The following is a 13,181-nucleotide window of genomic DNA, read 5'->3' on the forward strand; positions in this document are numbered from 1 at the left end:
ATGGCATAGAATTTCTGAGCAAAATCTTATTAGATATGAACATAAAGGCACTGCTTTCGCTAGCATGTTGTCACGAAGAGATGTTGCGAAATATTATTCGCGAGTTGCGTTGAAGGTCAGCTTATAGAGTGGACAAGGGCGTGATTTTTTTTTTGTAGATGCTGCGTCGATAACGGCGTGTTCCGCAGGTGAGCGGCCTTATGTAGCGCGCTGACTGTTCCTGTCAGACTGTTTCTGTCAGGTTGAAAGTGCTCAGCATTTTCCTCGGCAAGGCATGCTGGTGTGGTGTTAGCAGTGCACCCCGCACGTGTTTGCACGAGGCTGTAATCTTACTTCACATGTCAATGATGACGAAGTTGGCTTTCTTAACGTGAAGTCCCATCGCAACAACCTATTAATTCCTGTACTGCATTCTCCTACGGGTACTGCTTGCAGAGCGTTCGAGTTGCTTGGCTTTCGGTATGCCAACACCATTATGTAAAGCGGCCTTTCATACCGGTACAGGTTCGACTGAAAAACTAATGTTAACATCGCGTTCTTTAAACTATTGGTTTTATTTGCGGCTTGTTCATGACCCTTCAAATTATGTGGATTTATTGTTCTGGCATTGGGTCATTCTGAGCCTCAACGTCGACATCAATCATCGAGCCAAACTTTCGTGAAAAGAATGACTACCTTATTCACTTCCTAATAAAAGAACAGCCTTACCTCTCGGGGTTAATTTTACAGTTATTTAAGAGAAAATGGCCTTGCACCCAGTGAGCTCAGCAAAATGCCAGATGTTACGTTTCATTCAATAAACTTAATGAAGGGTAATCAGCATCCTTAGTACCCTTGGTAACGTCACTTTCTTTGCGCAAGTGTTTATTTCTTTAGCTGGGCGAAACACTGAATTCGACCGCAACACAATAAACTGCCATACAAAGCAAGGTCAGCAGCTAACTCGTTTATCGAGCGACGTACTTAACAGAAGAAAAAGCTGGTGTTTCCTTTCTGTTTTAGCCGAACTTGCCGGCCACCCTGGCTCGCTTTCACTGACATGCACAACGCACCATGAGCACGGCGATATTATTAATTTGAACTATATGCGGGCGGAACCTCACGGCGTCGCCGACGGTGGTGGAAAGATTTAGCTGGGATATTGATATAGTAGCATGTGCGCTGGGAACTGGCGAGCTCACCAAGACGGAGGGAAATGGTGCTCCTTTAAGATACGTCGGCTCTGCTGGGCGATATCTCCCTCCACATGGTCCACTTCCTCAACACGCTTCTCTTCTTTGGCGGTCACGTCAGGCTGCATTTTTCCTGCTGTAGGTTCCAACACTGCGAGCCGAAAGATGGGTAATCTTCTTCTCCTTCAGCTTAGATCAAGCCAACAAACGTGACTTCATTTGACGATGATTGTGATATCTTCTTCCCTATAGCAATCATCACCAAGAACTGGCATGCTACCCTATGATTCATCATCATAATTATCATTATCATCACCTGACAACACCTGGCCGCACCTGCAAAAGTAGAGTACTAGGACTCAGCATCCTGCTCAGGTGGTTCGTCTTTGCCCCATGTAGGTTATAGCGGGGCGTGCGACCCAGTCACGTTCTGCAGGAGATAATGAGGTTATTTTCTTTTCCATTCTATGTATAATTTCAGAGCTTCTAATGAATCACCATAAATTTTTCCCAGGATAAATATTATAAGAAAGCCTAGATGCTTACTATCTAAACATAGTGAATTTATCACAAATGGGAATCTTTTCTACTTGCGCTGCAGAAACAAACGTCCACGTTAGCCATATTATGAACTATGGTACCTGCTGAGAGTGTGTCTGCGAGTGTATCTAAAACACATGGGGGTTAAACCTTTGTGATCTGGTTTCTACACTAATCGAATTGACGTAAATATTTTCGGATAAGCGCTTGAATCCCTTCTGAAGCATTTAAAATATTCGAATGACACAGGCTCTCTGCATATATATATATATATATATATATATATATATATATATATATATATATATATATATATATATATATATATATATATATATATATATATATATATATATATATATATATATAATGCCAAGGAAAGAAGTATAGCAGAGGTTGTTAGATTGAATGGTAAAGTAAATGTGAAGAAAGAAAAGGCAGTGAAAAGATAACTTGCCGTGGGCAGGAACAAAACCTGCGAACTTTGAGTCATGTGTTCTATGCCCTACCACTAACCTACTACGACGGCTACCCTGCCAGCCACTTCATTGGGTATATATGTGAATGTTAAGTGTGGAAGTACCAGTCAGCGCCATCTGTAGCCATGAAGACGAGTGCAGCACACTCTTTATGAGCCTGTATGGCGTCACGTAGCACGTGAACTTATTACGAGCTGGCAGCTGACCAGTAGTCGCTCGTATACAACCTAAGGCACCAAGCCTGCTACTACGAGACCATCAAAGACTTCTTTAATAAAAGTCTAGAATTCTTCTTTTCACTGAAACAAAAAAAAGTTGAAACAGTATGAATTTGAAAGTGGAATAGTAAACTGTAGTGGATTACATTGAAGCGGTGCATTTAGGGTATAATAGAATTCGTCCAAGTAATATGAAAAAATCTAGCAAAGATCGACATCAAAACCTCAGCTTTTTTCCCCCTTGGCGAGCTTTTGCAATGCGTCAGCACTTTTCCCGTCACTCTGGCCAAGAGACAAAGCCCCGAGAGAAAGCACAATTTGCACATATAAACTCATTCTAAGCAGGCGGAAAATGGTACCTAAAGTGTTTTTGCGTAAGGCAGAGTATCCTTTACAGAAAGTGGGGTAATGTGCAGTTGACTCATTTACTCCGCAAAAAGAACAATAAGGGAAGGCTGCCAGACCAGCTCTACGTATAAATTTTGCTGCGGAGTTCAACAATGCATTCTAGTGATTGTGACTTCAATTACTCGAGTTTGACTTGTTTTACTAATCCAATGATACATAATGTGCCTCAATTCTAATGTGGCCGTTAGTGAGGGTGCTAAAATTTAATCTAACTGCAGATCAAACACAAACTCAAAAGTGAGCGCGAGTTTCCTTTTCTTCTACGAATTCCTTATTACGAACATGAAAAATTCCTTCAATTAAATTACCAGACTAGATGTTAGCACAATTTAGTCCACTATCTCTGTCGTATATTGCACTCAGTTGTTTTATGGACTGAAATCAATCTAGCAATTTTCTAATAAAAGAATTCACGATCATTTAATAATATGATTATAGTTTTTAAGAGATTAGGGAGCTCTTGAAATGATTTCTTTAGCAATTTTTGCTGTTATTTCGCCATTACCTAGAGCAGATTTTGGAAGTATTTGCAAAACATAGGCGATATTAAGCATCGATTTCTTATTGAAGCCGTCAATAGGTATTTCGTATTTATTGTATGGTGTGTGTGGTGTGTGAGGACTCGGATTGAGGCACGCTTTTAAAGCACACGGACACATTCAACGCTGTCAAAGCGCACCAAACACACACATTTATTCATTTTTTTGTAAACGACGATATTGCCAGCCAAATCAAAATACATCAGTTGTAATCAACGCGCTAAAGAACCTTACACAATATTGTAATGCACTCAATCAAACACAAGGTAGCACGAAGTCAGCGCCACCAACATTGGACTCACCACGATGGCCCACAGCAGATGACCAGACGGAATTCGACAGGCGGCTGCGCAGAGACTTGGGCCATGTGAGTCTCTCCACAACAACCGGCATCCATCCTGCAGCCAGCCTAGACGCAGCAAAGGCAGCCGCAAGGACACATCCACTCTGTATGATGCCCTACTCGCTCGCCACACACAGCTGCTTACCGAGTGATCAGCGCCCACCGTCTCGGCCGGTGTCACGATGCCCCGGCGCCAAGCCGAAAGACCAGGAAGCAACGTTAACCGACTCCCCGGAGAATTAGGTAGAAAAAGCGATTTACAGAAACTCGGGCCACCTACAAGGCATTCGTACTAACTCGGTTCGGGCTTTGCCTGATCCATGTGCTATAAGATTCGCTCACCCCGGAATGCAGACCACGAGTCTCTCGTACCAACAACTCAACAACACTCTTATAAAAACAAAAACAAGAAAAAGATCTACTTGCGAGCCGCAACAGCAACAAAAAAACTCAAGTTGCTCACAAGTTGAAACATGCCAACACAACCGTTCTCCTCGCCCTCAACAAATCACACCACCGACGCTTGCAATGTAAGACCCCCTTAACTTACTCTACCCGAGCTGAGAAGACTGTTCTGAACCACAAAAAAAAAACTGCCGTCCGGTGCTCCAAGAACTCTACACTGAGCAGCTAGTGTGGAATCACGGATAAAGGCCCACTTTCGGAACACACCGGCTCAGTTGACGCCATCGAAAGGTACCAGACACACTCAAATATTCAATTGGTCGTAGAAAAACGACGTCGCCGGCCAAATAAAACCAAACATCAGTTGTGATCAACACGCCGAAAAACCCTAACACAACATTACAATAGACTCCAACAAACACACCATGATTAATTGATTTGTAGGATTTAACGTCCCTAAACCATGATATGATTGAGAGACGCCGTAGTGGAGGCTCCGAAATTTCGAGCACATGGGGTTCTTTAACGTGCACCTAAATCTGAGCACACGGGCTTACAACATTTCCGCCTCCATTAGAAATGCAGCCGCCGCAGGAGGGATTCGATCCCGCGACCTGCGGGTCAGCAGCCGAGTACCTTAGCCACTAGACCACCGCGGCAGGACAATCAAACACAAGATAGCGTGAAGGCAGCGGCACTAACGTTTGACTCACCACGAGGGCCCACGGCAGACGACCCACGATGCATCCACCGTGGACCCGCCGCGAAAGACAACTATTCAGGCCCACTGCTACGCGTCGAAAAGACTCGCCCATGTGTCATGTGCCGCCACTCAGACTCTTCGCCAGGCGTCACTGCAGGCGCTATTCCACTCACAATGATGATGATGGTGCTCGTGATAAACGCTCGTCAGTACAACACCACCTACCACTCAATGAGTCTGAACACTAAATGTTGCCTATCCGTGAAACACGTGTGCGCCACGAGACGCCAACGACTTCACAGGTGTGACAGCCTCCCCATACGTGGCAGAAAAATCTGCTTTCCATAATTATTTAGCTTGTTTTATTCGTTCCTCGGAGTACGCTTAAAACCCCATGATTGAGCGCTGCATAATTTTCTATTGTATTGCTCAGTGACGTAGCCATCCTTTACTTTAGATACCGTGTGCTTGAATATGACTCCATAGAAATCATGATCACGCCTATATTCCGGGCACTAATTATAATAAACTTTTCCAGGCTGCTTTTCATTTTTTTATAGTCAGGTTACTGACCCGCGTCTCACTAAAGGTTGAACAAATTAATTATCTTCAGTTGAACCATGAATTCTGAACTTTGCTTAGTAGTTTCTAGAGTACAAATTTTTCGCAACTTTTGTTCATCAGAAGCATCGCATAACGAACAAATGGCTTACACCAAACAACTTTTTATGGTGCTGTAGCTAATAAAAATATTGATTTGTTTAGCTGCCAAAGTCGATGAATGAGAAGTACATATAACTTGCTGGTGATCACTATTGATGGCATTATGAACACTCGACCACAAAGATACAGAAAGACAACTCTACTAGAGAACGTGAGATTGATTACACAGCAGTTTAGACCTCTGACAAATGTACAAGACCCAGAGTTTTCCCGAATGAAGTTTTTATCTATTGACCAGTTTCATAGCCGGTTACCACAGGAATATGTATTGAGACACCAAGAAATATTATGTGGATCGAAGCCCCCAGAAATTGCCATATCACATCCGCAAGACAGCTAGTACACTGGACACCGTAGGGATACTAAGTGTTTATAATATATACAGAAGAACATCTGGGAAGGCTATTGAATCTGTTTTTTTATGTATGAACGATGCTTGGTTTTCTAAAATTGTAACTAAAGCGGTCCCACTAATTATCGATTTGCTCGATAATTAGTGAGACCACTTTCGCGAAGAAGCTGCTGGAAAAGGCGCACGAGAGACGAAAATTCGTTACATAGTACACTGGACACCTTAAGGATACTGAGTGTTTATAATATAGCTATCGAATGCGTTTTTTTATGTATGAATGATGTTTCGGTGTCCAAAGATAGGACGAAAGTGTAACGCCTGCCCTAGCCTTAAAGCGCGCTATTTTGCCTTAATGGGAACTGCAGCAAGGCGTTTTGTCACGGCGAACCTCCACCGCTTCAATTTGGTTCATGGTGGCTTCGAATCCGCTGGTGTTTTTCACAGCGTGCGGACACGCCGATATCTGTTCACCATGAGATTTGCACGACACCCACCTGGCTTTTTTTTTTTTCTTTCCGGCACGTTTTCAATAAACAATGGAATGACTTTAGGTTGTGATCGTGTTGCACAAATTTCAGCAGAATGGTCACAGGTTTATGATTACTTTGTGAATCTAGAGGGTCCTTACTGTTTTTTTTTGAAGTTTTTGATAGAAGAAACAACAAAACAAGGATTCACATTGATTGCATATTGAACACTTCTAACCTCACACAGTATAACAAGACGTTGAAAAGCGTTACTTGAGCTAAGTAATAAAATACCAAATCGTGGCAATGAATCGCCGGGGTTTGACGAGTCAGAAAAAAAAGCACACGCTTAATATTGTTAACACGCAGAATGTTTCGGTCTAAGTGTAGCCGTAGCAACGTTGTCGTACTATATTATCTGGAATCCAGGATTTTATGCTTCGCACAACGGCATCGTACTTGGCATCGTGCGTGCCACCGGACACTTGATTTGAAAGAGTTCAAGAGATCCGTCAACAGAATTCGAGCGCTTCAAAACGGCCTCTTCGGGTTGTCCATGCCGTTCGCGCCCCTGAAGGCTTCACTGCCTTTCCGCCTCCCAGGTCGCCGAAACGTTGCGGCCGAAGCACCGGTAGCCGCCGACGGCTGTTGTGGCCCCTTCGAAGGCGCTGCTTTTACCGAATGCCCAGACGGCACTGCTACGGCTGCGTTATTCGGCTGCTGTGTTGGACGGGGAACAGGTGCGACGTCTGCCTTCGAGGCCTTCTCCTGTGCTACTGCAGCACGTCGTATCGTCTCCTTGTGGCGGTTCTGGAAGAAGGTGGGCACAATAGAGTAATAAGGCCGGAGTATGCGAAGTTGGCAATCTGGCAATAAGTCCTATGATTCACGGGGTTAAGATGCACCATGGCATCACAGGCCGTTAAACTGCTTGGCCATCAACAGCCGAGACGAAACATTCAAGTGGCAAATCAGCCACTGTAAACTTCCTTCTCGCATTTGGTTTGCTCGATAATTAGTGGGACCACTTCCGAGGACAAGCTGCTGGAAAAGGGGCACGAGAGGCGAAAATTGACTGCATTGGTAAGCCTCAGTTCGGCCAGTAAAGTTTTTCGAACAAGGACTACTATTAATGTATTGCGACAGTGTAAGTACTCGCAATATCATTCAGTATTACACACATCCCGTCACCCAATATCTATAAACAGTACAGAAAGGTAATCTTACAAGTTTTAGTGAGAGATGCTCAACTATAACAGTTTTTGCCATGCGCAATGTGGTACGTTTTCAGGTATCTTTATTAGGCACCACTATGTCCTGCAAAAAATCACTGTTCTATTATAAACGCCTGCCCACCTCCACCTGAGGCCGACAGGTAACAAACGCAGCTTCTTAGTGGCACAACCACCTCGTCCTCATTTTATTTCTTTCGAAGCACGTCACGAGAAACTTGTGTTTCTGCTTTTTGAAACATTTTCTGAGAGCGTATAAAGGCACAAATCTATGGTGCTCGTTCACATTAGGAGTATTATTAGATAGATATGATAACGAACCATAGCTGTACTTAAGACTATAGGCAACTGTCTTTCAAAGTTATGGAAACAATTGATAGATTTTACTCATTCATTGATCTAAACTTTTGGGTGCCCTTGCTCCCTCTGACTGCCGCCCTCGATGTATGTATGTATGTATGTATGTATGTATGTATGTATGTATGTATGTATGTATGTATGTATGTATGTATGTATGTATGTATGTATGTATGTATGTATTGATTTGATTGATATGTGGGGTTTAACGTCCCAAAACCACCATATGATTATGAGAGACGCTGTAGTGGAGGGCTCCGGAAATTTCGACTACCTGGGGTTCTTTAACGTGCACCCAAATCTGAGTACACGGGCCTACAACATTTCCGCCTCCATCAGAAATGCAGCCGCCGCAGCCGGGACTCGAACCCGCGACGTGCGGGTCAGCAGCCGTGTATGTATGTATGTATGTATGTATGTATGTATGTATGTATGTATGTATGTATGTATGCATGCATGCATGCATGCATGTATGTATGTATGTATGTATGTATGTATGTATGTACGTATGTATGTATGTGTATGTACGTACGTATTTATGTATGCATACACTTTTTTCATTTTGTATTCTCATTCAGCGCTAAAATCCATCATGTCCCTTCCAGCGATACTGAATATAGCTGAGCCCCTCCACGTATTCTTAAGATTGAGTTGTTCGCGATAATTTTCAAGTTCTTGACGCTATCTCTAAGGCGGTTACCTGCAGCAGCATCGCCAGAATTCACAGCTTGTCTTGCTTTTTGAAGTATGCTAGCGGTGGATCAGTGCGGCATGCAGGTATATTCTACTCGATCTTGTCGTTTCAAACGTCGTGCAGGACTTTCAATAACTACTGAGAGAAGCCAATAAGCTATGCCGACCCAAAAAAGTGTACCAAAGTACGTGCAAGTGAGTCTCTATGTCAGTCGGATCATGTTGGCATGAGCATGCAGGGCACGTAATAGGTCTCCAGGTTTTAAGTATGGTCGCAAGAAGCGCATCTTAGTTGCACATCTCCCTCTGATATACAACCTGAGAAAATAAATCGGCAAGGTGTTTTTGTTCCGTTTCCTACTGTGAAAAATCTGCATTCATACTTTACCCTCAATCAGATTCTAGCATTGCGGCATACTTTACTGACCTCTGTGCCATGTTTGCCCCTAACACGGGTCATAAAAGTTAGCTTGCCAGACGTGGACAATCTTACATGTTATGATCATATGCATTCAATTTCTTTAAGAGGCTCCTGCATCCTAGGTTACTCGGGAAGAGGCAATACAAAAATGTGTGAGGCAAGTGCACGACCAAGGCGTGGTCTCACCCACCTTTACTTCTTGCCCCACAAGCAGCACGTCCTCGATGGACGCATGCGCAGTCTCCGGCAGCAGGACGAGAAAAAGGAAACCGCTGGTCAATGTCAGGCCGCTGTACACCCAAAGCGTGATGGCCAACCAACGCATCGTGCTCGATGTGGAGAAATAGTTGGCTGTCACAAAGTACGCCGCCCAGCTGGCGGCGTACACGGTGCCCAGCTCCATACCAGAGGCACGCAGTGGAGCCAACTCCACGGCGAGAATGCATGGAACCGGACCCAGGCCGGCAGAGTAGCCAGCAACAAAGATTGCCTGCACCGATGTAAACATTAGCTCCAAACGGCGAAACAAAACAAGAAATCCCGAGATGTGAAAGAACACCTTTGTTTCCTTTATAAAAACTGGAGTTACACAATTAAATGTTAAAAATATGTCATGTCATAATTTAGTGCCTTTCCCTTTCTTTTAGGACACAAAAATGCAAGAAATATATAATGATATTGTATAATATGTGAAGTTTTTTCACCTACACTCCAAGCTACCATTAGATCTATCTTGCAAGAACATTTTCTGCTGCAGGGCTGCAGGCGTTTCACAGTCAATAATTTTATTAGTGTCCCTTGCGAATCCCTGGTGGGCAAATTTGTTGCACTTGATCCCTGTAAAAGTAACTCAAACCTTAAGGGCCACTCACCAGGCTCCCGAAATACAAAAAAGAGAGCAATATTTTTTCCTGATATTTCTCATCCTTCTTGGCGCACTACATACTCTGACGTAGACAGCAGTTCCCGTGATATCTACAGCATACATGCTCTTGATTCATTGATATACGCGAAATATCAAGTGTGATTTGTCTCCTGCACTGTTTTGCTATGCAGCCACTCATCCGCTCTTTATTGTCTTGCATAAACATCGTGCACAGTCGACCAATAACTTCATTTTTGTGTTTACAAGCGCGCAAGCGGCGATAACAGCGTACAGCCAAGAAGCGCTAATTCTTGATAGGCTCTAGCACTTAGTGCTGATATTATTCGCGTACATGCAAGAACGAAGGGATGAGGATAATGCATCGTGTTAATCAAGGAGAGGAGAAGATCACTTCCTCTTCTTTAAGAGGGGGGTGGTTAGTGGCCCTTCAAGAAAACTTGCAGATCCCATGTAAAGTGGGAATCAATGATATGCCAAGCACGAATGAGGAATTTGGTATGTCCCTTTGAAATCAGCACAACGTCAAGAGGCGGACGCAAATTATACGTTACCTGCCTTCGATGTCATGGTTATCATGTTTTTGCCTGACATTTGTCTTTGCCGTCTATTCTCGTCACGTAATACCAAATTTGGTATAAGTGAAGCTAGCGAAACGGCCACCAGTGCGTCATGAGCGTAGTAGTTAGTCATTTTCTTACATATTATGATTATTATGACACGCATATTATGATTATTATGTTTGGTCGTGTCATTTACTTTCACCTGTGTCAATTACTCGTGTCATTTACTTCCGTGAAGGTCACATAATACAAAATTTGGTATACGCTAAGCAGGTGAAATGGCCGCAAGCGCCTCATGAGCGTGCTATGATGTCATGCTTTTACATAACACGCATTCTTCATTTTCATATTTTTACCAGTCATATACTTTCGTCATCTATTCACACCACGTAACACCCGATTCGGCATATGTGAAGCTAGCGAAACGACCGCAAGGGCGCCAGGAGCGTGGCTTGTAGTCTTAACTTACATGACATTGACATGCATGTCATCACTTCCACGTAAGGGTCTGTCACTTATGTTCGCCTTGCGGTCATGTTATGCCATATCAGTTTTGCAATATGCCATGTGAATGAAATCACCGCAAAGAGCAGCAAGACCATGACAAGTATATTATGGCATGCATGACATACGCGTCGTTATTTTCATGTTATGACTAGTCACTTATGCTCGCAATACATTCATGTTAAGGCATACACTCTAAGGCAAAATTACCCGAAAAAGAAGTAACGGAGCCCAATGGGCGCGCGCGATGAACGGATAGACCGTTGAGGAGCAACCACAGAGGGAAGCGTGCCCCGGAAAACTACTAACTCTCCAAACACGCTCCAAAGGAACAAACCGCCCGGGGATCGCAGGTAGCTCGAAAAGCGTTGCCAAGGTGACCAGCCCTCCTTCTCCTCCTCTGCTGATTCAGTCTTTCCGCATATTTTGCCGGCGACGGTTCGCGTTGCGTCGCGCTCGGAGTGCTCGACCACGGCCACTTCGATTCTACGATCTAAGAATTACGACGAGGTGCTTGTGTGTACGCTTGGATGAGCGTGGGCTGCTTGCTGCTTTCGCGTTTCGCTGCACCCATGAAGTCTGGAGCAAGTCTCGACACGTCACCACGCCGCGCTGTATATCTCTGGCTTCAAGACAGTCACGACCAGCACACGACAGCAACAGTTGCGACGGCCAATATGACGGACGAGAAGTCAACAGGCCTATCGGATATGTACTTCAGTCTGACTCAGGGCAGAAAACAGCGCTGTATTCTAAGGCAAGTAGGTTATCATTCTTTATTCTACTCTACTTGTCACATGTGTGATACGGATCGCGCTAGCTGGCAAAGTGCTCGGTCGTGTTGTGTATCGCACGCACGAAATGCATCTTGAAGGTCAGCTTCGGCATCTGCAGTTCGCCTGTGCTTTGCGACCGCCTGGAAATCGGCTGCAATTTCCATCGGCCTCGCTCATGGAGTGCTCGCCTGTCTTCGCCGCCACGATGAGCTCCGGGCTGACGATATTGGGCTGAGACCTCGTTGCTGTGTTGGGATTTATCGAAGGCACGTTGCGAGTTCTCGTACAGAGCTTGGTTGTAGGATGTCGCCCGCTGTTAGTGCACCAGCACGGGCTGGCGGGGCTTTCACTAACGTCGGAACTCACTGAAAATTGGTCGCCATTACAGTTGGATTTCCTGTCATCAGGTCGCAAGCAGCTGGGCGCCGTCCGTTGGCCACGGCGGCGGACTCAAGTTTGCGCGCTGCATTCGCTCGAGTTTGTGAAAATGGTCCACATTAACGTCGATTTCTTCTGCGCTGTTCGTGGCGGCAGCTAAGCGTACGCTTGCTCTCCTGTTCGAAGTTCGCTGCCGGCAGACACTCCGCGTGCAGCGCCGTGTTTGATCTCACGTTCGCTTGCTCGAGCTGAACGACGTCGCTCACTTAGCGGCCAAACTTGCCCACTTGTTAGCGGCACGGTGGTTTGCGGAGTTGTGGCTGCGGCCGCCGCGCCTAAGTTGTTGCGCTACGGGGATCGAAATGAGTCTTTGATGACGTGTCACATCATGGTGAAAGTATTAGCATGTCATATCTCATGTATGTTTTCATTTCACCTTGCACGTATTTCTCATATGCATTTGTATTCATCCTCTGTCACGTGTGACTCACTATTTTACATACTTATTGTACAGCCGTGGGCACACACCGTGCTGAAGACTGTGTGCGTTGGCGTCTGCGATGCCTGTCATCCATCTCTTTCGTCGGAGCAGCTGCAGAGGGACTGTGCGACATGTGAAGACAACGTTATTGGTATATCATAGTTTATACGCATGTTTTTTTATATTAACTTGCACGTACTTGTCATATGCGTGCATCTTCATTTTCTGTCACGTGTGTCTAACTATTTTTACTCTCTTATTGTACGTACAGCCGTGCAAACACAACAGGCAAAAGGCTGCGTGCGCTAGCGTCTGCAATGCCTGTCATCCATCTCTTCCGTCAGAGCAGCTTCAGAAGGACTATTTGAGATGTGAAGGTAAAAAAGTCAGATTTTAACGCTTGTTTTTATATTAAAGCACACGTACCTGTCATATGCATGCATCTTCATCTTCTGTCATGTGTTTCTAACTATTTCTACTATATTATTGAACGTGCTTCCTTGGAAAAACAACTGGCAGCAGGCTGCGTGCGCTGGCGTCCGCA

General features: G+C 44.6%; 2 protein-coding genes across 4 annotated transcripts in view; both read right to left on the reverse strand.

Annotated features, from left to right (window-relative positions):
• LOC119183264 (uncharacterized) overlaps positions 1 to 5,095 on the reverse strand; it is a 41,349-nt gene extending 36,254 nt beyond the window's left edge. The window contains exons 1-3 of one of the 3 annotated variants that reach the window (XM_075890462.1): positions 3,845 to 5,087; positions 3,659 to 3,765; positions 1,182 to 1,323 (exon numbers count right to left, since the gene is read on the reverse strand). In XM_075890462.1, the coding sequence (XP_075746577.1) occupies positions 1,182 to 1,323; positions 3,659 to 3,749 (233 nt within the window). In that variant the 5' untranslated portion in view covers positions 3,750 to 3,765; positions 3,845 to 5,087. Of the gene's footprint in view, positions 1 to 1,181; positions 1,324 to 3,658 lie in introns of those variants that run through there. The other 2 variants (XM_075890463.1, XM_075890464.1) reach the window with 2 other exon arrangements.
• Positions 3,476 to 13,181, reverse strand: part of LOC119183397 (uncharacterized) — a 75,107-nt gene continuing 65,401 nt past the window's right edge. Inside the window, exons 10-11 of the mRNA XM_037433695.2 lie at positions 9,243 to 9,542; positions 3,476 to 7,159 (exon numbers count right to left, since the gene is read on the reverse strand). Coding sequence (XP_037289592.2) covers positions 6,881 to 7,159; positions 9,243 to 9,542 — 579 coding nt within the window. The 3' untranslated portion in view covers positions 3,476 to 6,880. The remainder of the gene's footprint in view (positions 7,160 to 9,242; positions 9,543 to 13,181) is intronic.

This window comes from Rhipicephalus microplus, chromosome 3, assembly GCF_043290135.1.
Source record: "Rhipicephalus microplus isolate Deutch F79 chromosome 3, USDA_Rmic, whole genome shotgun sequence".
In the NCBI taxonomy this organism is placed as follows: Eukaryota; Metazoa; Arthropoda; class Arachnida; order Ixodida; family Ixodidae; genus Rhipicephalus; species Rhipicephalus microplus.